This window comes from Myotis lucifugus, unplaced genomic scaffold (assembly GCF_000147115.1).
Source record: "Myotis lucifugus unplaced genomic scaffold, Myoluc2.0 scaffold_98, whole genome shotgun sequence".
NCBI classification, from domain to species: Eukaryota; Metazoa; Chordata; class Mammalia; order Chiroptera; family Vespertilionidae; genus Myotis; species Myotis lucifugus.
In genome coordinates, this window is record NW_005871146.1 from 2,128,627 (window position 1) to 2,156,346 (window position 27,720).

The following is a 27,720-nucleotide window of genomic DNA, read 5'->3' on the forward strand; positions in this document are numbered from 1 at the left end:
TGTCCATTCTTTGACCATTTTATGACTAAGTCTAGCTTGGTGCTGAGCACACGGCAGCTCGGTAAGTGTCTACCGAAGGAGTGACATGGAGCTCTGGTGGGCTTGGCTGCAATGAGTCTGCCAGACAGGCAGGGCTATGCATGGCCGGGAAGTTTCAGGTGCCACGGACCCAGGCAGAGACTACTGAGTGGGATGCGAAGAGGCCAAAAGGAAGTCACAGAGATGCCACAGAATTCCTAAGAGCCCCTGTTTGGGCTTGGTTGGTGGCCACCCTGCCCACCTGAGTATCCAGATCAGGAGACTGATCCCTCAGACTCCTCCTTCCATCAGTGATCAAGTCCTGCCAGTTTGATTCTGAAGTATTTTAGACTAAATTATTTCTACTACATAAATAACATGTGCTATATATAGAAAAAAATGGAAAATACTTATTATAGAGGAATTGGAAAACTCAGGGAAACAAAAAGGAGAAAGAAATCACCCATATCCCACCGCCCAGACATAACCACTGTTAGCCATTTGGTATAATTTTTGGACATTCTGGCCCATGACTCGTTTTCCTCCTCTCCATCCCCTTGGTGTTCATCATTCGGTTAACAATCTCCCTACATTCAGTTTTGCCCAATCTTCATGCCACAGTTAGAATGGTCTACTAAAGCACAAATTGGAACATGTTCCTCCCCTGCTGAAGTCTTCCAATGACTCCCACCACCTACAGGTGAAATTCACCTGCCTCATGCCACAGTTTGACCACATTTGATTCTAGTTTATACAGTAATTCCAATAATATACCAAACTGTCTGAACTTCTGTGGCTTCATGCCTCCCTATCTCAGCATATGTTGTTCCCCCTGCCTAGAATGCTATTCCCAGCCTAACTAAGAGCCCCTGGAGCCTCATCTAATATTTGTATCAGTGCACAGTAGTGACTCAATGCACACGGAGTAAATCACATTTGTAAGGACAGGCTGCTTTCAGAAGACAGAAATGACAAAGGAATCTGAAACCATGACATTCAAAGGTCAGGAAAAGATAAGACTCATGGAATGGGAAAAAGCGTAGGTAGGGAGAGTGATGTCAATAATTTTTACATGATATAAACTGTGTTAGATAAATTCTGTATGACCATAGTGATGGAGCTAGGACCAACAAGGAAGGATTCAGAATGGATTTAGATTCAACACAAATATGTTCAAGAAACAGACCTATGTGAAGGTGGTGTGGGATGCTTTAAGAGGTAGTAGGCATCCCATCCTCAGAGGCATTCAAACCTTGACTCAATAAGCTCTTGGAGGAGATGCATTGGTAGGGATTCAGCCATTGGGTAAAGGATTTCCCTGGCACACTAAAACCCCCTATACCCTCACTAACATGTTCTGAATACTTACCATGGGCCACGTGCAGCTCTCAACACTCTACTTAAATTATTCCATTTCCTCCTGGCAACAACTCTATGAAGTAGGTACTATTATTAATCACACTCTACAGTTGAGAAAAGTGAGTCCTAGAGAGGTTCAATGGCCTGTCCATAGTTAATAGCTGGTGGCTGGTGGCATGGAGTTTAGTGCCAGGTGGCCTGGCTTCAGAGCCTATGGGCTTCACCACTGCTAAATGCCTCCTCATGCCCCAAGACACTGGTTCTCGGCCTCCATGATCTATGTCTATAGAGCAGTAACACATGCTTACAGCATCTGCCAACAAGGTGTGGGAGCCTAGTCCCTGCTTCCAGGAGAGCCTAGATGTTTCCAAGGCTAGTTCCAAGAAAGGCTTCTAATTTCTGCTGTTTTCTTCACAACCAGCCAGGCTGGTGTGGAAGGCATGGCGCCAGGACTCCTCTCCAGTCCATCATGAGAATTTGGCTCTCAAGGCCTGGATGCTTAATAGCTTCTTCTTGGAATTGGCTCACCACTGTCCCACAAACAGCTCCTCCAGCTCAAGTTCAAATTTGGAAAACATAGCAACATTTCTCCACCCAAGTGTTCTCCTCAGATAGATCATGCTTACGGCTGATAACCAATTGCTAGGCCCTTCTTCAGGGTGTCCGATCATACTGGTGGAAGTAACTGAGCCCTTGATAAGCCTGGTAAAGCCGCTGTTATAAGATGCCCTCTGAACACAAGATCATAAGGCTTACATTTATGATGACTCTCTTTCCTCACCAGAAATCAGGATATACGATCTGACAAATAATATGAACACTTATGGATAGAATATTTGATGTGAAAAGTATACTGGAAAATACAGTTCCACAGAGATTAACGAATAATCTATAAACCCAATCTCATGTTAGGTGACCTCTTCTATGGATGAAAAAACTACCTACATGCCTGCCTGCCCAACCTTCCAGGGAGACGGGGCTGTGGGAAACAGCACCATTAAATGCTGGGATTAGGAAAAGGACAAAGATGGAGTTTAGCTAACACGTGTAACTTTACTTTTCTCTCTCTTAGAGTGCTGTAATGTATTCCTTCTGGTTAAATATATTCCAACTTGAAAATTCCAGGTTAGGAAAGGCTTCAAGGATCTGCATATATAAAATCATTCTGTTCTTCCTTAAAATATCAAGAGAAGCCACAAATTATGGAAAGCAAAACCTGGCATTTTTCTGTAAGATAGTGTTGAGATTACCATGAAAATGCCCAGATTGAGTGAAGTTGGTGCTTCCACACCTGTTACAGACAGTCCACCACTGGATGCATGGTCGAGGACACATTACATTCTTTTGTTTTATTACAGAGCATCCCACCAAGCCCTGCTTTTGCTGGTGGATTGTTCTGTTCTGAGCCCCAGGGGAAATATCAGAAAGGAGTCCAAAAATTACTGTGTAAGAGCCTGAGAAATGAGGAGAATGAAAATCTACTGGCACTGAAAGGTAGCGTGCAGAAGTGTTGTCTGACCAAGCACTCTGTTCTCTTCATGCAAACTTTGCCTTCATAGTTCCCTCTTTTGAACTCAAGTTTTAAGCCATTCTGGTATAAAATGAGAGGGAAAAGGGGAGAAGTAATTGAAGACCTCAAATTGGAGATATTTGCTAATGTTAGCTTGATTCGCTGTTTGGATTCTATATTGACATAACTTTTTGTTGGTGGTTAGGAATGTACATTTCATGTTCCTAACTATTCAGACTCCATGGCTCCAGACAAGCATTAGGAAAGCAATAAAAATGATCAAGGAAGTCTGATCACAGAATCCATAAGGCAACAATACTGAGAATCACTGAACTAGGAAAAGAGAAGTTTGGGTGGTGGTGAATACAAGCTTCTCATAGATGGACTCAAAGTTTGTCAGAAGAGGAAGAGGACTTTGGAATCACCTAACTCAATTCCTTAATTTTCACTCCTTCAAAGGATATTTACTGAGCTGTGTTCTATGGGCCTGCTGTGTTAGGAATAGGGGATACAGTGGTGAATAAAAGGCCCTCAGGCCTCGCCCTCATAGAGTTTGTAATGGAAGCCAGACATTAATCAAATAATCACAAAACTGACAGAGGATTACAAATTCTGCTAAGATCTTTCATGGAACAGAAGGGTATCATAAGGGTCCTCCTTTAGCATGGAGAGTAGAGGAGGCTTCCCCAGGAAGGGAGGCTTGAGGTGAAGCTGAACAATGAAGATGAAGAGGACCTGGCCAAGTGAGTGGGCAGGAACATGGGTCTAGGCAGAGGCCTCTGAAAGTTCCAAAAGAAGGTTGCCTGGCTGGGTGATTTTGGAGACTCATGGGAGACCCACAGCCTCTGTCTGTTGGCCTCGGGCTTTCCCCTTGTTGTTTTTCTGCTTCTTTAAACAACTGAAAGGAGATTTGGGAAACTAGTTTACCACTTCTGTCTGAAGTCTGAGGAAGCAGAAATCACATTGACTTTTAGAGAAAACAATTCAGGAAGCACATGAGAAGGGCTCTCCTAACAGCCTCCTTTGTGATATGGAGAAAATAATCCCCTATGCCACCGAGGGAGTGGAGGGAGGCAGAGAACTGGGCCAACAGCCCTCTACTGTTCTGCTGGCATCAGGGTCCCTTTATCACCAAGCTCTCAGCGGACTCAATCCAACTCGAGAGTGTGGCACCACCTAAAATGCTGCCAAACAGCAAGCCTAGATTTAAAGAGTTGTTCCGCCAATCTCAAACCTGGAAAAAAGTCTTCTGAAATGGGACAGACCCCATTCCTAAAGCAGTCAGTTTTTCCGATGAAATTACTATTGGTTTTGGTGCTGACTCAGGGCCGTGGTTAGGAAGACACATCTCGTCCAGGACTGGGGAGGATTCAGGACTGCCCTCACTAGGCCAGCAGTTTAGATAACTTCTTGATTTAAGTTAGCTGTCCTCTCCTCACAGAATGGCGGCCAGGAAAACACACTGCTTAATCCAGAGGTCTGATGAGCTGAATGATGATTAACTGAGAGGCTGGCCTCACCAAAGTGAGTTATGTCTTCAATATTAACCAAATTCAAACAAAATGGCAGTACATGGTGAGCCAACTCTAGGCTTCTTTACCATCCCCTCCTGGGACTTGGATGCTCTCAAAAAGGAATGTATTCCCATTAAAACAGGCGCTCAAGTAAAGAGCATTGTCTTTACCATGTCCATTCTGCCCCCAGACCTCCTTCACCTTGAACCTGGATGCTGACTGTAAGAAACTGCATATGAAACACCAACCTCTCCTACGAGGGAAACCTAGAATGACTCTTTCCTTTGTCAGGTGCCTTCAGAGGAGCTCCCCTGCCCTAAAGGGAGAAGATGTACCCAGATGGTAGAAAGCTCTTCCTCAAAGTGCTAAGGTTTCCTTTCTCCAGCACCACAGACAGCTTTGCATCCCCACTTGGGAGCTTACTGAGCACCTAAGAAGTCCCCAGACAGTTGCCATGGGAGGTGGGGGAGGAAGGGCAGGGCAGTACAGTGGTTAAAGCACAGGGGCCCCTAGAGCCAAATGACTGGGTTGAATCCTGGTTCTACCACTTCTCGGCCATGTGACCTTGGACAAGCTATTTGACCTCATCTTAAAGTGAGGATGATGATAGTACCTACCTTATAAAGTTGATGTGAGGATTAAGCAAGTTAATTCATGTCAAGTGCTCAGAAAAATATCTGGCCCACAGTAAATGCCATTATTAGAAGTGTGGTGACACTATCAGTGGAAACTAAAGCAGTGACAATGCAGATGGGTTACCTGGGATTCTGTTAAAATGCACTTTGATTTGGTCCCTCTGGGGTGGGACCCGAGTTCTGCATTTCTGACCAGGCCCCAGATGATACCAAAGCTGCCGTTCCACTGACCAAACTTTGGGAAGCAAGGCCCAGAGCTCTGCAGTCATGCTGGGAGGCCACAATCTCAGCTGGCCGCCTGAGGCCCCAGGCACTCTTAAGCAGTTACTGGCTTTTCACAGCTGGTGGTCCTTGTCACATCACTCTTGTCAGTAATGTGTGAACTGGTAAAGTAGGTGAACCCAATGCTGGCTACAGAAAATGCCTCGCTCTAACTAGTATGAGGGTCCTACAGGGTAATACACTAATTTTTTTTATTTTATTTTTACTTTTTAAAAAAAACACTTGATTATTGCAGAGGGCAAGACAGGGACATTAGCCTACACCAGGGGTGGGCAAACTTTTTGACTCGAGGGCCACAATGGGTTCTTAAACTGGACCGGAGGGCCAGAACAAAAGCATGGATGGAGTGTTTGTGTGAACTAATATAAATTCAAAGTAAACATCATTACATAAAAGGGTACGGTCTTTTTTTATTTTTAATTTTATTCATTTCAAACGGGCCGGATCCGGCCCGCGGGCCGTAGTTTGCCCACGGCTGGCCTACACTGCGCCACTGGAGAGCAGGAGACATGTATGCTAGGTCTCTCTTCCCAGCTACAACAGAGTTGTGGAAGGGGCTCTGTGACTGTGACTGATGGTAGGAGCTGCTCGGCATCCCTTTCCCCTCTGGGCAGTGGGCCTGCATCATTACCACTCTTACCAAGCCTGCATCCCCAAATGCTCCTATGGCCTCCGACTGGCCAATCCATGCCTTCGCATGGCCATCGATTATTAAACTCCCCTTGTCTCCATGACAGTGTACAATTTTAGTTCGCTCAACTCCATAATTAGTTCTTTGCCTCCTTCTCCGCCCTCCCTTCTCGACCTCTTTTAATCTGAGGAATATTACAAAGACAAAAGAGATGAAGTCCCTGCCCATGAGGAGCTTTCAGCTACATGGAGAGGCAGACGTGTAAATAGCTAATTGCAGAAGGAGGTGATAATCTTCCTAAGAATTTGTCCAAAGAACTGTGAAAGCATAAAGGAAGGAGAGACTGCCCTAACCTGGGAGAGTAAGACAGACAAAGTGCCAGTGGGATGGACATGTGCGCTGTGTATGTTGGGGGTAAGCTTCTTTCTGCCATTTACTCACAGTTAATCTTTTATCCTTTTGTGTCTCTCTAAACTCTCCCTTTCTCAGGAAATTCATTCACTTCACTCTTTCCTAAAGGTTCAATAGTCACCATTATAAGTGAATCCAAATTTGCTATACATTTTCTTTGCCTTCTCTTTTGAGTTCAAGCCATGCATCTCCATAAACTACTAGATATTTCTACTGGGATATCCTACCATCTCCTTATACTCAATACATCTAAACCTGAACTCATGGCATTTCCCTGGTCCCCAGAAAGCTCAAAGCTTGGCAGTCACCTTTGTTAACTTCTTCAGCAAATGCCAGCAATTCTTCACCAATAGCATCTGTCATATCTGCTCTTCCCACTGCAGCCACTGCTGTCCTTACTGTCTCCTGTCTGGATTGGTAGACTGGGCTTCCTGCTTCTGGTTCCTGCCACTCAACCCATTCTGCACCATTAGCCCATTATTCATCCTAAAATTGCCCTGCTCAGAAACCCCTTCTACATGATCTGCACATAGTAGGTACTCAAATTAATTTGTAAAAAGAATAAAACCAAGTTCCAAATATCAGGATAGTAGAAACACATGGGAAGGAGAGCAATCTATTGAGGGAACCATTTTGAGAGAAGCTGTGATGATTCCAGCCCAAGATGACCTGGGAAGGATCTCAGGACAAAAAAACCCTGATTTTCACTTTCCTCTCTCCTGCTGAGCTTCTGCTCTGCTCCCCATTGAATGAAACCAACTGGAAGCCAGAGTGCAAGGTAGCTTTTTAATGTAGTCTATATGGTTAGCCCCTTTGGCCAGAGAGCATAGTGGAGAAGGGTGGAGAGTGGATATGGTGGGGCAAATGGAACAATGTAGGGCAGACAGAACAATGAACTTACAGTAGTTGGCAAAGTATCATTGGCTTTCTATATGCCACCATCACCATTCCATTAAACTAGGAGGAATTACCCTATTTGTAGGGCTTCTGAGTTTTATGAGCAAGAAGTCCCCAATTTGGGAGGGTGATCAGATAAATGTCTAACTCACTAGCCAACTCTGGGTCCTCATCTTCCAAAGTCATACCTGACTGGAATCTACAAATGAATTCTCTTATCAGCATGTGTGGTTGTGACTACCATCATTATCATCGTTGTTGTGATCATCATCATCACCATCATCAGATTGTGACTATTGACTTATGCTTACTTCTGATATACAGGAACCAATGGGGACTGGCTAGAAATTGGAATTAAGAAGAAATTCATGGATCATGATTTGTATCTTCATTTGAATAATGGAGCAACATACACTTTTAATAGATTCATAGGCTTAATGACTTTCAAAAGAAAATAGATCTATAACTACAAAGCAGGTAGGTCTCTCTTGGGTTAAAAGTTTGTCACATTGAGGGTCAAAGGTGCCTGAAACATTTTCTTACTGGAAGTCTCTCCATGAAGGGGAGAAGAATTCTTGCCTGATTGTGTTCCTGCTGTCTTAAGGTGTGTGTGTTTTTTTAAAAATCATGTTCTTATTAAAATGTCCTTATTCATTAGAGGTTTCCATTTATGCTTAATTGAACCTTTCCATGTTAATAAATTTCTGCATCCCACAAGTGGTTTGATGAACATTAAAGGAGGTTGTTGTCCCAGGAAAGAAATGGTGTATACTCTGTTGCCTAATAAATTAAAAACTATGAGAGTAATTAAAATATCAACCTTCACATGGAATTATTACTTTTTTTGGTATTAGCAATAGGGGTTGTGATGAGAAAAAATAAGAGACATCTTGATATTAGAAAAAAATAAATATGGCAAAATGGAGATAAGATGATCCAAAGCAAACAACAATAATGATAATACCAGCTACCTTTCTTAAGGACTCAGGATATGCTTTACATATATCATTTAACTTAATTAGTTGACTATTTTAATAAAGAAATGAACTGAGACTTAGGTAAGACAGATAACTTGTCCAAGATTACACACCTTGTAAATGCTGGAGCTGGAGTTAAAAGTTAAGAGAACCTTATTTTAAATCCTCCAATCTTAGCCACTATCCAGGCAAAAATGGCAAATACATTCCATGACTTTCTGACCCTGTGCATGGCAGATACTTCTATTAATCATGGCCTCTCTCCTTCTGCTCCCATAAAGGGCTTCACGATTCTTCTCAACAGTGTATCTCCCATGACAACATGAATTCACTGGAAGTGATTAGATCATGATTTGGCACCCTGCGTGCCCCTTCCCTACTGGTGATAAACTGCATCTTTCAGCTAATGGCAGAATAGAAAGCAGACTTCTTTTGGTACCTGCAATGATATAGATGCCTAGACCAGAACCTTTCCTTCTTTTAAAAAACTTTGATAAAAGATGTGTGAGATAGGATATATACAGATGCATAAACCATATATTACACTTAAATAACAGGATAAAGTGTAATTCACCACATTAATAAAAATTCATGAATCTATCAATAGATTTAGAGAACATTTCATAAATTTCACCATTTATTTCCCAATCTTTTACTTCTTTTTTGTATTTCCCATTCTTTTGATTCTCTATGCTTGATTCTCAATACCCCCCCACCCCCCCCCCACCTCTATACAGGTCAATAATTCTATTTTCAGCTGTGCCAAGTCTTTTTTTAAATCCATTCACTGCATTTAAAAAATTATTATTGTATTCTTAACTTCCAAATTTTATATATGGCTCTTTTCCATATCTTCTGGTTCCTGTGGGACCCAGTGGTGCAGTCTCCCTGGTTGTCTGAGTTGGGTGTTCTACGGATGTCCCTTGTGTGGGCTGTATGTGCTTTCTTGTTATAGTTGAGCCTTGATTGCTGTTGTCAAGTCAGTGGGAGGAATTTCCCCCTCAGGCTGACTGGCTATTAGAAATGGGCGTGAGTGACTACAGCAGACAAGCTATTGTGCAGGGTCTGGCTCCATGAAGCTGGATTCTCTTTAGCAGAACTCTGGTGCCTGTTAAGTCCACCATTTGGATTTGTTGTTTGTGGAGCTGGTTGGGTGGTACTCTGGTGTGGTCTGAAGCCAGTCACCAGGTGTTTGTCCTGGGGCCTCTTGGGAGGGACTCTGGTGCAGGCCAACGTCAGCCACTGCCTGTGCCCAGCCAGGACCACCTGATAGGAGCTACAAAGTGATCTGTAGAAGGCTGCCACCTGTTCTGGGCTTGGAGGCCTGGGAGAGGCTGGCTGCTCCTAGTGTCAGGCTTGGGACTGCTTAGTAAGAGGTACAGGGCATGCTGGGGCCAGATGCTCTTGTTTGGAGTTTGTGAATCTTTAAGAGGTTTTCGGAAAGTGTTCGATGTGAGCCGAGACAAGCTGTGTAGAAAAGCTGCTGGAAGAGGTTCACACCAGCCTGGGAGCTGTGTGGGGCAGGTTCCAGGGAATCATCAGAGCAGAGTGAATGGTGTTAGTCAAGTTAACAGAAAGCTCTGATTTGCTGCCCACCTGTTCCTATAAGCTGTGTGGGGTAAGGCTCAACAAAGGGAATGCTCCTTGATTGCCTGGCACTGGTGGCCAGGGGGGTTTGCATTCTGGGTTAGCACTATAACAATCAGAAAGGCAGTTCTCGGCAGGCTAGCAACCGGCCTCCCTCTCCGCTTCCCCCAGAGCACTACACAGGCAGCAGACTAAAACCCACCCCCAGTCTTTCTGTGAGAAAGGCTATTTATTTGTCCTGGAGCTCCAGCCTGAGCAGCAGACTTCATGTTTGTTATGCATTTAGAGGCCATGGATATGCTCTCAGGAAACATAGGCTGGTGGGTGCCATATTTGTGGTCTCCCTTGGCTCACTACAGCCATCTGGTACCTCCTCAAAAGGCGCTTATACACCAGTCTCAAGCTGCCCAGGGAACACCTCCAGATTGTCTGGTCTGGAGTCCAGCAGGTCTTACCACTGTTTCCACAAGACTGTATATATTTGCATATTTTAAAAGCTAATGCCTGGGGGTCTGTCTTTCAATCTGCCGGAAACTAGGTGCTGCCTAAGATTGCTTCCTTTGGAATACTGAAAGATCTTGGTAGACCCTCAACAACTGGGACCTATTTAGAACAAATTAGGCTGCTTAAGCAATCACAAAAGTTTGAGAAACAACCAAAGCTAGGGCTAGGTTGAAAGATAAAAATGATCTCCTACACAATGATACTCCTTCAAGACTGGGAGGAGAGGTAGTTTTTTGCCTAATACATAGAAAACACACACAAGAGAGTCATGTCAAATAAGGAAGCAGGGGAATATGTTCCAAATGAAAGAACAAGATAAAAACTCAGAAAAATAAAAACCCTTACTGAATCAGAATAAGTAATTTATCTGATAAAAATTTTAAAGTGATGGTCATAAAAATGCTCCTTGAATTTGGGATAAGGATGGATGAACACAGTGATATTTTTAACAAAGAGACAGAAAATATAAGGCAGTAACAAACAGAAGTAACAGAGCTGAAGAACTGAACTGAAATTTACACTAGAAAGTTTGACAGCAGACTCGATAAAGCAGAAGAAAGGATCATTGATGTAGAAGCCAGAGCAGTGCACCTCATTCAAATAGTACAGTAGAAAGAAAAAAATAATTTTTAAAAGCAGAGATAAATTAAGGGAGCTATGGGGCAACATCAAGAATAATAACATTTTAATTATATGGGTCCCAGAAGGAGAGAGAGAGAAAAGGTGGGAAAATGTATTTAAAGTAATAATAACTGAAAACTTTCTTAACCTGAAAAAGGAAACAGACATCCAGATTCAGGAAGCCCTGAGAGTTCCACATAAGATGAACCCCAAAATATCCACACCAAGACACATTATAATTAAAATGTCAAAAGTTAAATACAAAAAGAGAATCTTAAAATCAGCATGATACAATCAACTTGTTACATACAGGGAACTCCCATGTGACCATCAGGAGATTTTTCAAACCCACATGAGACTCCCAGGAGATTTTTCAGCAGAAACTTGGCAAGCTAGAAGGGAGTAGCATGATATATTCAAAGAGCTAAAAGAAAAAATATCAACCAAGAATACTCTACCCAGCAGTTATTCAAAACTGAAGAAAAAAGAGTTACAAAAAAGCAAAAGCTGCCCAGGGGTGTGGCTCAGTGGTTGAGCATCAAACTATGAACCAGGAGGTCAGAGTTCGATTCGATTCTCACACAGGGAACATGCCCAGGGTTGTGGGCTTGATCTCCAGTAGGGGGCATGTGGGAGGCAGCCGATCCATGATTCTCTCTCATCATTGATGTTTCTATCTCTCCCTCTCCCTTCCTTTCTGAAGTCAATAAAAATATATTTTAAAAAATAATAAACCAACCTTATAAGAAATGTTAACAAAACTTCTTTCAGCTATAAATAAAGGACATTAATTAGTAAAAATAAATAAATAAATAAACGTAACTGCTAAAGATAAATATATATATGTATACATAGGGTATGGCAAAAATAGGTTTACAGTTGTGAGTACATAAACACAGTTTATTCTTATATTATTATTTAAAACTATTCTATTATTTCCATAAGTGGATTAATTACTTATAAATCTAATATGAAGGCTAAAAAAAAGGAGTAAATATAACTGTAACTATAATAATCAGTTAAAGGGTACACAAAATAAAAAAAAGTAAAATGTGACATCTAAAACATAAAATGGGGAGCAAAAATTTAGAGTTTTAGAATGCCTTCAAAGTTAAGATGCTATCAACTTAAAACAGACATATATACACTGTTATATGTGAGCCTCGTGGTAATCACACAAAGCAAAAATCTATAATAGATACATAAAAGATAATGAGAGGACTCTAAGCATAATACTAAGGAAAGTAATCAAAGAACAAGGGAAGAAAGCAAAAGAAGAAAGAGAGGAACTACAAAACAACCAAAAAACATGTTTTTAAATGGCAGCAAGTACATATCCATCAATAATTTAAAGAATATCAATAGACTAAATTCTCCAATCAAAAGACAAGGAGTGACTAAGTGGATTATAATAACAACACAAGATTCACCTATATGGTCATATTACCAAAAGCAATACACAGATTTCATGCAATCACCATAAAAAATCCCATAGGCATTTTTAAAAGTAGAACAAAAAGTCATCAAAATTTCCTGAGAAAAAAAGAACAAAGCTGGAGGTATCACACTCCCTGACCTCAAATTATATTACAAAGCTATTATAATCAAAACAGCATGGTATTGGTAGAAAAACAGACACACAGACCAATGAAACAGAATTAACAACCCAGAAATAAACCCTCATGTATATGGACCACTAATTTTTTATAAAAAAGTCAAAAACATACAATGGAGAAAAGAAAGCCTCTTCAATAAATGGTGTTGGGAAAATTGGAAAACCACATTCAAAAGAATGAAACTAGATTGCTATTTGACACCATACACAAAATTAAATCAAAATGGATCAAAAACCTAAACACAGAAGAAAAAAGCTACTAAATTTATGAATCTTGGTCTTTAAGAGAATTTTATGACCTTCATCCCAAAGGCAAGGGGAAGTAAAAGCAAAAATAAATGAATGGGACTATATCAAACTAAAAAGTTTCTGCACAGAAAAACAAACAAACAAATCAACAAAACAAAAAGGCAACCAACCAAATGTGTGGAGATATTTTCAAACAACACCTCTAATAAGGGTCTAATATAAAAAATATATAATAAACTCATACAACTCAACAACAAAACAAATAAGTAATCCTATTTAAAAATGTCAGAGGACCTGAACAGACACTTTTCCCAAGAGGACATACAAATGGTCACCAGATATATGAAAAGATGCTCAACTTTACTAGCTACAAGGAAAAATCAAATCAAAACTATAATGAGATACCACCTCACATCTGTTAAAATGTCTATTATCAAGAAGACAGTAAGTAAGTGTTAGAGAGGAGAAAAAGAAACCCTCATGCACTACTGGGGGGGATGAAAATTGGTATAGTCACTATGGAAAAAAGTATGGAGGTTCCTCAAAAAATTAAGACTAGAACTACCACATGACCCATCAATCCCCCGTCTAGGTATCTACCTGAAAATTTTGAAAACACTTATTCGTAAGGATATATGTAACCCTATGTTCATTGCAGGATTATACACAGTAGCCAAGACATGAAAACAACCTAAGTTTCCTTTGATGGATGACTGAATAAAGAAGATGTGATATACATCTATATATATAAAAGCCTAAGTGACTGTTTGACTATTTGACCATTCAACAGGTAGCTATATGTGCACTGACCACCAGGGGGCAGACGCTCAATGCACAGGCATGGAAACATGGAACAGACTGATGAATCTCAGAGTGATCGGGGGGAAGGGGAAGGGTGGGAAGAGATTAACCAAAGATCTTATAAGCATACTAGAGGCCCGGTGCATGGATTCGTGCACCAGTGGGGTCCCTTGGCCTGGTCATGGGGATTGGGCCAAATCCATGCACTGGGCCTCTGACATTCCCTGAGGGGTCCTGGGTTGTGAGAGGGCACAGGCCAGGCCCAGGGACCCTACCGGTGCACAAATCCTTGCACTGGGCCTCTAGTCTATACTGATAGAAGGGTAATATGCTAATTAGACCGGATAGACTGGACATCTTCTGTACATCATTCAGTTGTCCTTCCTGACAAAGCTGGGGCCCAGGCAAAGCCACCCGGGGTCCCAAGTGCCTGCACAGGCAAAGCCGCCCAGGTTCCCAGGTGGCGGCCCGGGCGAAGCTGGCCTGGATGTCTGTGGCCGGCCAGAGGGAGGGAAGCTCAGGTCCTGGGTGTGGGGACTAAGGCAGAGGTGGTTAGGGGCGATCAGGCAGGCAGGTGAGTTGTTTGGGGTGATCAGGCAGGCAAGCAGAGTGGTTAGGGGCTATCAGGCAGGCAGGAAGGTGAGTGGTTAGGAGCCAGCGGTCCTGGATTGCAAGAGGGATATCCAACTGCCGGTTTAGGCCCAACCCCTGTGGGATCCCCCGAGGGGGTCCTGGATTGCGAGAGGGTGCAGGCTGGACTGAGGGACCACGCCTGCCCCCGCCATGAATGAATTTCGAGCACCGGGCCTCTAGTATATATATATATAATGGAATACTACTCAGTCATAAGAAAGGGTGAAATACTCCCATTTGCAACAACATGGATGGATCTTAGAGGACCATGCTAAGTGCAATAAGTCAGATGGAAAAGGACAAGAACCACATGATTTCACTTATATGTGGAATATAAAACAAATGAACAAACTCACAGACACAGACAATAGAATGGTGGTTACCAGAGGGAGAGGAGGTGTGGGGAGGATGAAGAAGGGTCAAATGTATGGTGATGAAAAGAGACTAGACTTTGAGTGGTAAGCTCACAACACACATGATGTATTATAGAATTGTACGCTTGAAATGTAGATAATGTTAACCAATGTCACTCCAATAAAGAGTAAAAATCTACTTCAAAAAGAGGATGGGATAAAAACATTTTCAGAGAAATGAAAGTTGAGATAATTCGTCAGACCTGTGTTATAGAAACGCTAGGGGATGTGCTTCAGGGTGAGGGGCGATGATACCAGAAGGCAACCTGGATCTACAGAAAGGAATGGAGAGCACCAGAAATGGTGCCTGAGTGAGTAAATATAAAACACTGCTTTATTTTTTTTCATAATTTAAAGATAACTGACTGTTTAAGGCAAAAAATATTAACACTGTGGGGTGGGGTTTATAATACATGCGTAAGTGAAAGATGTATAACCACCACACAGGAGGGGGCTGGGTAAATGAAATTACACTGCTGTAAGGTTATTAAAAATCCAACTATACAAGTAAAATTTGAACACTTAGTTGAATATGAATTATACTTCAATAAGGTTAATTTTTTAAAAAAATCAAGTGTAAATGTCCCTCTTCCTCAAATCAGTTTAACTTGGAGCCTGGGGCAGGTAGAAAGGAAGTTGTACCCATAGGAATACTGACATCTTACATGTGCTGATGCTTCTAAGTGCTGAGCACAATTCTAGATGCTTCACAAGCACGTACTTATTTCATCCTCACAACAACTCCATGAGGTAATTGCAATTTTCACTTTGATTTAAGGTCAGAAAACCAAGGCCCATAGCTAATAATTGGCTTTGGAATTGGAAACTAGCTAGTAGGACTCCGCTACCGATGTCCTCAACCACTAGTTGCCATGGATCAGTGAGAGGGAATGAATCAAGAATAATAGGTGCATGAGGCTCATGTTCTGTGTATCGATCACTTCATGGGCCGCTGACCTCACTCTATCTTCACTTCCTCTCCCCTCGTTTCTCTCTCCAACATTTATAAAGCATGGATCACTGGTAAGCCTAAGTGGCCTTTATCATTACCATTATTTTAAATTAAATTATAGTGACCTTGCTGCTGGCTGTTTTTTCATGTTGGAGGGTCTCTAGGGCAGGGCGGGGCATGAGGGAGAATCCATCATGGAGCTTCCTGAGTTGAAGAAGCTCTCTCTCCAAGGGCCCAGGTGCATAGTCAGTGCTTAGTAAATATTACTGACTTACTGTGTGACATATTCTCCCACCTCTGGACTGACTGCTAGTGTATTGAGGTTCTGCAAGAGTGAAGGCATCTGTCCAAGGTCACACCCTAGCCTTGACTACATATAGAATTAGTGACTTAAGAAATTCTCAGCTCACTGCTATTCTCTGTTATTGGAGCACAGAATGACACTGCTGGGAAGAATTTTAGGGCGAATACAATTTAACCCTTTCATTTCCCAGATGAGGAAACTGAAGGCCAGAGGTCAAAAGGGAAGGTCACACTGCAGGCCAGACTTAGAGCCCTGGCTCCTCACTGGCAAGCCTGGAGTGCCTCCGCCGTCATCCAAGTCCCTCAGGCGGCAGTAATACCATTTCTCTTCAGATCCTGTGGCAAAAAGGCTCATGAGCCCTCAAAACATAAAGGAACCAACACTGGAACTATATCAACTGCCCTCACCCTTCAAAGCCAGGTGGGCATCCTGCTGAGAGAGTTATGTCCTCCTCCCAACAACAGGGGTGGGGATGCTGCAGGGGGTAAACCGGCTGGAAGAGTCTGAGCCCATTTGGATTACCCCGTTAGCCCATCTGCATTACTCTCATCTAGAAGCACTGGCGACTGCATGTGCTCATCTATAAATTAGGGGTAATGTCTCTATCTTCCTGTACTGTGGGGCTGATTAATCAACCAATAAAGGTCTGAAAGCCTGGCACTGACACTGAATATGGCTTTTAATTGGTGATAACCCTAACATTTATCACCACCACATTTCATTCTCAAATCAAAACGGGACCTTTTCATTGCTGGGGGAATGTCTGTGCACTTTGGTAAATTTGAGAAGTTACGGTGTGATTGGATGCATTCTTTGTTATCATCATATAGTAAGCTGCTGTAGAGTACCACGTAATAGAGACTTTACGAGGTTAGTCACATTCTGTTATTGTTAGTCAATAACTTCTCGGTAGAACTCCATGACGGCAGAAACTGGAACTTCTGAAATATGCCCATTGTTTACATTAACTTGCTTTGCTGCATTTGGGTGTCTTTTTTTCTCACTACCTCATGCTGTGTCTCATCACAATCCATAATATCTCTCTTCAAGTGGAGGATAGAAGCTCATGACACTTCACAGGTGAAATCTTTTTCCTGTGTATACAATACCCATTATTAATCTCATTTTGTAGATAAACCTCAGCAAAGCACAAAGCAGAGGACAAAAAGGTTGCCAGCAGAGCTGGGACTATACCTGTGCCCCTGAAATCCAGTCTAGGGCCCCTTCGGAGGCACCTGGAAAAGGGGGGGGGATGATAGGTGGCGAATCAGTGGAGAGAGGGCTGCAGTGGAAGATGAGGAATCCCGCTGGGTGAAGTGGGAGAGGGCGAGCACCATTAGGTGCAGGGAATATGAAAGGCATTGGGAGACTGGGGCAGGGAGTGTGGGGCCCTGTTCTAAATTCTGTTCTGTGTCTGATAGGCAAGGCATGCCCACAACAGGGGTCTAACTTCAGACTCTTCACAGTAAAACCAGCCAGCAACCTGTTTAGAGAGTTAAGAGGTCATGCTCTTCACCTCTGCCCCAGGGCTGCCTAGGGCGGGAAGGTGGGAGGGAACACTGACACTCCCCGGGCTTGCTTCCCTCTGCCGTGTAAACCAATGTGTACAAGGGAGCACTGCAACCTCCAAAGACTACAAAACCAGAGGGTCCCTTTGTGACTGCCATCAGTCTTCCACAGATGGTGCAGGAATTGAGCCCTGCCTGCCTGCCACCTGTGTGACCTTGAGAAAGCTATCTAACTGGCTGGGCTGCAGTGCTCCTGTCTGTAGACAGGGAACTTGGTTGGACCAGATATCAGACATTCTACTTCAGGAACAGCACCATGAGATGAATGTAGGGAACAAGGTTTTATTACTTCCTGTGTCAGTGAAAGAAGTGGTAGAGAAGTGGGCCTAGAAGATGCGGCAGAAAGGATTTCTGGATGGGGTGCACAGTGGGAGTAGGCAGCCTGTGGCCCTCTGAGAAGTAGAGTGAGGGTGGCCCTCTGCTCATGTCCCTGTCCTTGCAAGTAGTCTTATAAGTGTCCCCTCATATTGGTCTCAGGTCCCCTGACATTTAAGACCTTTTTAGGGATGAAAAGGCACAGGAAGCAAAATAGGAAGCGTAGGGGAAAAGAAGGCCAGATTCAAGGAAATGAAAGGAGGTAAAGAGCAGAGGGTGGAGAGGCAAGAAGGCCTGCCAAAGGCAAGGGGTATTAGCTGCTGTGGAGAGGAGGATGTGGGGAAGGAAGACACGCGGAGCCAGCCAGTCCTGGCCCTTCAAGTCATAGATGCGGAACAGAGGTCCCAAGAGAGAACCTGCCCAAGGCCACCGAGCTGGTTGTGAGAAAAAGTAGGGCTGGGGTCGGAGTCTTCTGCCCCCTTCACTTACAGGCACTGTGCCACCTGCAGCATGTGGACGCTTCAGGGCGTTAGGTCACACTAACCAGGAATGAAGGCTGGCCTGAGAGGATGATGACACAGGCCATGGAAAAAGCAGGGGTGAGGAAGGAAGCAGTGTGGATCCTCTCTGGGACTCAGTTTCCAAAGTGTGTCCATTTCGGGCGGTTGAGTTACTTGATTTCTGAGTATCAGCTCTAGGCAGACTGCCCCCCCTCCAACACACACCTCAAATCTGACGAACTGTTTCTGGGGACCACCTCTGGTGCTCAAGCCCTCCCAGCGGTGCAGGCTTCCCCCTGGGCCACAGGACACTGTCCTGGCAGCAGTAATGGTGACTGCAAATCCATGGTGGCCCAACTCACTGAAGAGCAAATTTTGGGCAGGATGGCATGACTACTTTTGAACTATCCAAGCGTGAAAACACTCAGAAAAGTTGCTTTTAGCAGCTCTAATATGCCCCCAATGGCAGTGTTAGCTAATCAGTGTGGCCAGTCTCACAGTTACTAGACCCGGGAGGGAGAACCCATTCTGGAGGAAAGCCTGCATGCAGGACGAGAGTGGGTCACCGGGGTACTTGGGCGAGTTTTTCCCTTTTGCAGCAGGAGGATCCACTCCCTCATGAACAATAAAGAGAGTGACAGGTGTCCTGCAGCCTTGGAGCTAGCAGAGTGCTCCGTGAGCAGGGTGTCCGGCCCCGCCCAGCCCACGGGGAGGAGTGCAGGGTGGGAGAGCGTGGGCTGCTCTGGTCTGGCTCTGAATTAGCTTTGCTACCAGCTCACTGTATCCAGGGTGGATTAATGAATCTCCCTGGAATTCAAGATCCACTATCCATTCTGACACTCAGGGGATTTCTGAGACATTTAGCTATTTCTCTGCAGTGCAGTCTTTTAAATGTTTCTAATGAAGAGGGAACATCGGTAGCTGTTTAGAAAATTGCCTATTGGCTTGGAATTCTGGACTCACCAGTCTGTTCCCTGCTGACTTTTCTCATCTGGTTCTCACTTCTTCCTCCTCCATTGTCTTGGTTCATGCATAGCCTTATGTGCAGGCCTGGGCTGGCCTGTATTGGTGACACAAAGGAGGTCTTCACCTCAAATGCCCTTCCACTTCCATCCCTACCTCTTCTACATAAGCCTCAAGGCTCATCTCAAATACTGACTCCTTCATAAGCTTTTCTGGACTGCAACAGTCCCTGGGAAACTTGCCCTGTGAATCCATTTCATTTTCTATGCAAGTCAAATAATCATGCACATGCCACTCTGGTATTTTTCTTGTCTCAGGTTGATATTTACTTCTTGATTATTCTTTACTAGAGGTCCAGTGCATGAAATTTGTGCACTTGGTGGGGGGGTCCCTCAGCCCGACCTGTGCCCTCTCGCAGTCCGGGAGCCCTCAGAGGATGTCAGTCGGACATCCTTAGCGCTGCTGTGGAGACGGGAGAGGCTCCTGCCACCACCTCTGTGCTTGCCAGCCATGAGCCCGGCTTCTGGCTGAGCAGCGCTCCCCCTGTGGGAGCACACTGACCAACAAGGGGGAGCTTCTGTGTTGAGCATCTGCCCCCTGGTGGTCAGTTCGCATTGTAGCAACCAGTCGTTCTGCTGTTTGGTCGATTTACATATTAGCCTTTTATTATATAGGATGTTTGGTCTTGATAGTGATCTTGTCATATAATTCTATTTTACATGTATAATGTAAGGGGATGTAACAGCCACCATTGAACTGAGTGCTCACCATATGCTAGGCAATGTTTGAGGGCCCCTGCACCCCACTCCCCCGGGGGGCTAGTAACTAATTAGCTAACACTGCCATTGCACTCATTTAGTTCTTCTAACAACATATGAAATAAGTTCTATTATTATTCCCATTTAAGATGAGGAAGCTAAGGCACAGAGAGGCTGAGTAACTTCTCCAAGGTCACAGAGTAAGTCAGTGGCAGAAGTCAGGCAGTCTGATTCAAGAGCTCATGCTCACAACTGTCTTAAGTCTCTCCTGGTGCCTTCTATTGGTATCCACTCATCAGCTACTTGTCAATTGATCGGTGCTGATTTGTTGTCAGGAAACAGTCCTAATCTAAGCAAGGAAAACAGAAAAAAAAGAGTTTGACCCCTCTCCACACACAGTCCTCACTGCTCCTTCTCACTTTTCAATCAGGAAGCAAACCCTTGTATAATAACAAGCTGTTTTCTATTGTGTGTGCTTCCAGAAATAACAGTTTTAACTGAGAAGGAGCTAACCTTAAACAAATTCATGTCATAGGAAAGCACGTATCCCATGAAAAATCCAAAGCATTCTAGTACCTGGACAGATGGGGATGGTATCCTATTAATCTCTGAGCCCCAGTGCCTTGCCTCATGCTTGGCCCACAGAACATGCCCGATAAGTGTTCCTGGTGAACGGATGGTGTTTGCCAAGGCTGGTGCTGGTTCTGCATAAAGGTAACTGATCCTTCAATCCTCTTCAGCGCTGGATCCAGTCTGGGCTGCTGTGCGTTTTGTCAGAGACCTCACAAAACCAAAAGACCCTTCCTCACCTCCCTCTGCCTGCCCCCTTTATTCAGCCCACTCCTGAGAGTCCTTCTCTGGAGGGCAGATGGGATTATATGAAAGGAGGAATGACCCCTTGCTTATTGCTCCACAAGCAAAGGCACTCCTTGTATACACAAGGCAAATATTTATTCACAACCTTCCATATTTATTGTTCATGTTCATTGTGTAGTGTTTATTGTTCCATATGGCTTGTCCTTTGGTGCCACCTGCGCTTACAGCACTGCGTGTGCACGAGTGGTGCTGCACAGGCAGCGGAGCTGATTTCCTTTATGCGGAAGAGTCTCGATGAAACAAAAGGGACAGATCTTGCAGTTACATAGAATTTCATTGAAAGAGTCAACTGATTTCTATATTACAGTGAAATCATCCCCTAAACCATGCAGCCTTACTGTGCACAAAACCAGGATCGCAGTCATGATTTCCTCGAATGCCCGAGAAGGAAAAACAAGTGAAGCAAGGGCACAACTAAGAAACAACAGTACTCCAAAAGCCTAGTGATCACAGTGGGTCAGAGATAAGCTGCCGATAGATCAAGCAAAACTGCACCAGACAAGTGATCACCAGACTCTGTAACATTTCGGAAGTCACAGGGGCCTCAGCAGAGAGGTTTGGCGCAGTAGCGAGGGAGGAAGCCCGACTGCACTGGATTCAAGAGAGAATGGAAAGATGAGAATTGGAGATAACAGGTAAAGGCAACTGTGGTGTTTGTTTTTTTAAAAGAGTTTTGCTGAAGTATAAAAGGAGACAACCTTAAGTTATGAGAAATGGGAGAAGGAGGCATTTGTCTAGGTTTGTAGTATAAGAGATATTGCTGATACTTTCCTAGATGATATCAACTGAACTAGTACAGTGCACCTCTTCACCTTGGGCTACATACTTTCTCAAAAAGTCACACAGACACTATTCCATCGAGAAAGGGTGGAAGGCTGGACTGGCACTTTCTTTAAGCTCAAAAAAGATCCATTCTCTTTTTATTGGTGACCGACAGAAAACAAGACACAGTTGTTACTGCCATGCATAAGCATGGAGTCACCTGCAAGGCTGCCCACACTGCAAAACCATCTCAGTGTCATCATCTTTAATGACAAAAAATAACTCCCTGAACTGCATGACAGGTAAAACCAGGGCCTTGGATTTGAGGGGCTTTATCATGCCTTCATCTTCCTGATGAGAGAATTCCAAAAAGTCTTACCTCTTCCTGACCACAGTACAGTTCCACCATTATGCAAACGCAGGTGGAGATAAGATACCTTCGTACGGAAGTTTCTTCTACAGTGGATCCCCCACTACTCTATCAAATTCTCCCTTTTCATGCACTAAAGCATGAGAGTTCTCAGCCATATGCATCTCTAATTACAAATCTCTGTACTAGAGTAATTAGTGTAACTATTTCTGTTAATAACACTCTCCTCAATCCCTTTGTGACAGATTGTACTGCTTGTTCACAATTATTCCCCCATGCTTCTCTGTAAGTACAATATATTTCTTTGTCCCATTATCTTTAGGACAAAGATGGCCATGTAACCTGCTTTGGCTATGGGAATGTGAGCAGCTGTGATATAAGCCATATTTGAACAAAAACAAAATACGCTTGTGTGGTTTAGCTTTCTGCCCCCTCTGTGAGTGTCTATCTGCCCTCTGCCACGAGAACAACATGGCCTGCATGCTAGACGCTTCTTCAGGCTGGGCTGCAACCAGACGGCACGCACAACCCGGTGAGCCCAGCACAGCTCAGCTGGCCAACATCCTTGCATACCACAAGCCAGGTACATGTGTTCCTTTTTAAGTCACTGTGAGTTTGGGATTGTTTGTTCCTGCGGTAAAAGCTGACTGATATCCTCTTTATTAGACTACTAGAGGCCCGGTGCACAAAAATTTGTGCACTCGGGGGGGGGGGGGGGTCCCTCAGCCCGGCCTGTGCCCTCTCGCAGTCTGGGACCCCTCGGGAGATAACGACCTGCTGGCTTAGGCCTGCTCCCGGGTTACAGAGGGCAGGCCCAATCCCTAGGTGCAGCCCCTGGTCGGCTCAGAGCAGGGCCGATTGGGGAGCTGGGGCGCCGCCCCCTGTCATGCACAGAGCCAGGGCAGATTGGGAGGTTGCCATGCCACCCTTAGTTTTGCTCAGGGTAAGGCCGATTGGGGGGTTGGGGCCCCGCCCCCTGGTCCCATCTAAGATGGGTCGATGGGGGAGGTTGCGGGTGTCCCCCCCCGTCACCGACAGAGAAATGGCCCATTGGGGCGTGTGGGGAGCTCCCCCCTGTGACGCAGAGCAGGCAGGATCAGGGGGTTGAGGCGCAGCACCCTGTCACACTCAGGGCAGGGCCATAGGGGAGGTTAGGGCTCTACCCAGTCACACACAGAGCAGGGCCCGTTTGGGAGAGGGGGTTTGGGTGCTGCACCCTGTCACACACAGAGCAGGGCCGATCAGGGGGTTGGGGCGCCGCACCCTGTCACACACAGAGCCGCAGTGTGTTTCCAGGGGGTTGGGGAGCTCCCCCCTATCAGGCACAGAGCAGAGCTGATCAGGGGGTTGGGGCGCCTTCCCCTGTCATGAACAGAGCAGGGCAGATAGGGAGGTTGTGGCCCCGCCCCCTGTCACACACAGAGCCGCAGGGCGATCAGGGGGTTTGGGCGCTGCCCCCTGTCACGCTGATCCCGGTGCTGGGAGGCATATTACCCTTTTACTATATAGGATAGAGGCCTGGTGCACGGGTGGGGGCCGGCTGGTTTGCCCTGAAGGGTGTCCTGGATCAGGGTGGGGGTCCCCACTGGGGTGCCTGGCCAGCCTGGATGAGGGGACGATGGCTGTTTGCATCTGGTCACACACCCTTCGGGGTGGGGGTCGCCACTGGGGTGCCTGGCCAGTCTGGGTGAGGGGCTGAGGGCTGTTTTCAGGCTGGCGGGTGACTGAACCTCCCAACTGCTCCTTTTTTTCTTTTTTTTTATTCTGGGCCAGCTTTAGCTCTGAGGCTTGGCTCCAGCTCTTAGGCCTCGGCTGCTGAAAGCAGGTATCTGGTTTGTTTGGGTTCTATAATCGAAACACTGTTTCAACTCCAGTTCTGAGATCCTGGCTGGCTGAAAGGAGGTTCTGGGGTTTTGTTTAGCTTCTATATTTGTTACAATGTTTCAAACTGCAAGCTCAGAGGCCGGCAGCCGCAGGTTGGGAATGTTGGAGTCCTCCGTCACTGAAGCAAGCAAGCCTCCTGTTAGCTTCAAGCTGCCTGGCTGCCGGCCGCCATCTTGGCTGGCAGTTAATTTGCATATCGCCCTGATTAGCCAATGGGAAGGGTAGTGGAGTGACACCAATTTGCATGTTTCTCTTTTATTAGTGTAGATCATATTCCTCAAGTGGAATATTTATTCTTTTGTTGTTGTTGTTTTTGTTAATCCTCAACCGAGGATATTTTTCCATTGATTTTTAGGGAGAGTGGGAGAGAGAGGGAAAGACAGAGAGAAACATTGATGTGAGAGAAACACATCGATTGGTTGCCTCCTGTATAAGCCCCAACCAGGGCTCAGGCCAAGGAGAAGCCTGCAACCAAGGTACATGCCCTTGACCAGAATTGAACTCCGGACCCTTGGGTCTGCAGGCCAATGCTCTATCCACTGAGCCAAACCGGCTAGGGCCATCTTTATTCTTTATGATATGTCCTCATACACACCACAATGCTCTGAAATTGTGGGCCCCTAATAAGCACATACACAACAGTGAGTCATTATGTCCATTGTAGCTTGTTTAGCTAAAGTTTGGAATCAATGCATGATTCATATCACTGACACGTTGGCTGCACCTTCATGATAAGCTCCTTAAAGTCATGTTCAAAGCCATTCTCACCCTGTCTTCTCACCCTTGATTTTGGTCTACTGAGATATGGCTGTTGACAAAGAAAACCTAAATAATTCAAGCTTCAGAAAAGGAAAATTGGGTCTTGGGCATCATATATAATGTTCTATCCCTACATGCCCCAGTGTTTAAGGCCACATAGAAAGAATCTGCTCTGCATGTGTTTGTGTGATTTAGCTCTATGTCCAGTTTAAGACAGGCCACAAGCCTTGCCCAGGGGGCCTCACTGCAAAGAAAACAGTCCAATTCTTGCTTCATTTACCAAGGAAACTGCCCTGCCTTGCGCAGAGACTATTTAGACATTGTGCAGGAATCAGAGACAATATCAGGCACAGTTCTGGGCTTCAAGGGACTTATAATGTAATTGAAGAGACAGGATATATGTGTACAAGTCAAAGAAAATCAACAGTTAATGCTTTACCGGAGGTCTTGGGGTGTGGTAGGAAAGAGCTGGTTAGAAAATTGGGACACCTGGTCCTAGCCATGCTCTGCTGCTGGTTAAGTTACTTAGAGACGATCTCTTCACTATTCTGTGCATGTACAAAAAGGACTGAACAAAAAAATAGAAAAAACAAACAAACAAAGGACTGAACAGGTTAATATGAGGTCCTTCACATTTCCATGGTTTTATGACTCTAAGATATACCACAAGCAGCATAATGTCACCAAGTGCTCCGTCCCCGGGGTAGGTGGTAAAGGCTGGGTGCTCAGAGGACCTCTTCGTTTTGCTGATCCTGCCCCACCCCCAAACTAGTTTGCTTCCAGCTTGGTCACAGGGACCCCCTCTGCCTTAAGTCTTGAGCCAGATCTGATGGAGCTGACTTGAGAGTGTAAACTCTGCAAACAAGTCCAGAATTATGCTCAGATACCACAAAGCAAGCAAGGAGAAGAAGGAGAAGCTCCCGAAAGCTGATTTAGCCCCCAGGAGCAACATGGGCTGGGTTTGCTGGAGCTGATGCAGGTGTCCGAAGCTGCTGTGTGTTCAGTGCCTGGGCCTCATCCCTAATGGGACAGAATTCTGGGGGCACCGTGGAGGGGGCTGTCCATGTGACTGGTGTCCTGATGGACGATATCTCCCTAACCACCCTCTGTTTGTTTGAGATTACTGAACACCCTCCACCCCTCAGGTGAAACCAGTTCTCATTACGACAGGCGGGGTCCATTAATAGGGCTTCTGAGGCCAGAGATGCCTCATTTGACATGAAAGGAGGAGGAACTGGAAGAAATGGCAAAATTAAACTTTTAGAACATCCACTGGTGCTTTTCTGATTGTTCTTTGGCAAAATACAGAGAGTAGAGTTAATCCCATTGGTTCAAATACCCTGTGAGCCTTGGGGATTAGCTGTCTCTGCTCACCTGGCGCTTTTGCCACAAATGTATTTAAATTCCCAGCCCAGAGCCTGGCAGGGCTGCTCAGCTGGCCACAAGACTCTTTGGTCTGTGCAGGCTTGTCCTCATTTGGCTGTGAGTGCTTTTGTTTTTTCCCCAAGTATTTACAGGAGCTGGACCACAGTGTGTTTTAATGGACTCACATCAGAGCTGGGTTTTTAAAAGCAAAGGATCTCATTTAGGCAAAACCTCCATTTATTGGGAAATCAGGTTCCTTTGCAAAGTGCTCTTGGCAATTTGCGAAGGAAAGTGGAGGGTGTTGACAACATAAGAAGAATGGCTCTACTTACTTGGAACTCCGGACACCAGCCGCAAGGGGCGCAGCACGCGGAACGCCCTCAGCGCCTTCACATCAAATCCAGCCCCTTTCCCTCCTAGAGCGTTTGCCCCGTCAGCTTTGGTTGCTTGTTCTAAAATTGCACTAAAAAGCCTAAAAGAGAGGAAGGAGAGAAGGAACTGTCAGACAGTGTTTCTTTGCTCAGCTGGGCTCTGAATTCTCGGAAGGAGGCCTGGGAGAGCAGTTTGTGACCATCTCCACCTCAGGAGCAAGTGCTGAGGTGTGTGCCCAGGAGGGTCTGTGCCATCGGAAGGTGATAATGCATCATGTGGGTATACAGGGCATAGCCACTGCATAGAGAAGTCTGTGCGAGGCCACAGGCAGGCCCTTTGCCATCATAAAGCTGTGAAAACACATCTGGCTCTGTGAGCTGGGCAGCCCTAGACAGAGTGAAAAGCAAATGAAGTTTGCTGCCAGGCCCACTGTCCCCTTGCGGTGCCCTCTGGCCCCTCCGTGATATCCTAGCTGCTGTCCTCATGTGGCCTGGAACCACATTCTTTCTCCTCCCCATCTATTTGATTTGTACCTGGGTGCAAATAAATGATCCCAAAGAAATCTACTTTGTGCGGGCACAACACATGCTCAAAGGAAATATGATGAACAAGTGAATAAATGATCAAATGAGTAAGTTTCCAGCAGGAGCAATACCACACAGTAAGGCATGTAACCAAGACATGGAAATTGCAGCCCTGCTGCTCTGTGTTTCTGCTTGTATGTCCATCCCTCCAACAAATGCGAACACCTATGCACCTGGTAATGTTCTAGACACCAAGGCCACAGCAAAATAGACAGTCATTACCCCCTCTTGGAGCTTACATTCTAGTGAAGGAGTCAGACAATAAATCAAATAATCAATAAATGTATATCAGACTTACAGAGTGATAAATGCAGCAATGAAGGGGGGGTCTGGAGGGGCCAGGGTGGGAGCCTTCCTGTTTGACATCAAAAGGCTAAGAAAGGAACTTGCTTCTAGGCTAACATGTGAGCAGAGACCTAAAGAAAGTGCAGGAGTGGACGCAGAGCTATGGGAAGAGGCAGAGGGACAGTCGGTGCAAAGGGCCTGAGGTAGCAGCATGGTAGTACGTTAGAGGGACAACAAGTGGCAGGGTGGCTGGTGCAAAGCAGGTAAATGGACACAGTGGGAGATGAAGGTGGAGAGGAAGCAGGGAGGCCTACTGGTTTTCTCTCTAAGTCAGAAGGCACTGGGAGGTTTTGAGCAGGAGAGTGACATGATTTGACTAAGGTTTAAAGAATCACTCTAATGCTGTGGAAGATAGCCTGTAGTAGGACAGGCCAGGGCAGGCTGCT

At 45.0% G+C, this 27,720-nt stretch overlaps 1 protein-coding gene across 8 annotated transcripts in view; it reads right to left on the reverse strand.

Annotated features, from left to right (window-relative positions):
- CACNA1C (calcium voltage-gated channel subunit alpha1 C) overlaps nucleotides 1-27,720 on the reverse strand; it is a 587,470-nt gene that overhangs the window by 187,189 nt on the left and 372,561 nt on the right. For all 8 annotated transcript variants that reach the window (XM_023756704.1, XM_023756709.1, XM_023756710.1 and 5 more), the window contains exon 5: nucleotides 26,366-26,505. In XM_023756704.1, coding sequence (XP_023612472.1) covers nucleotides 26,366-26,505 — 140 coding nt within the window. The remainder of the gene's footprint in view (nucleotides 1-26,365; nucleotides 26,506-27,720) is intronic.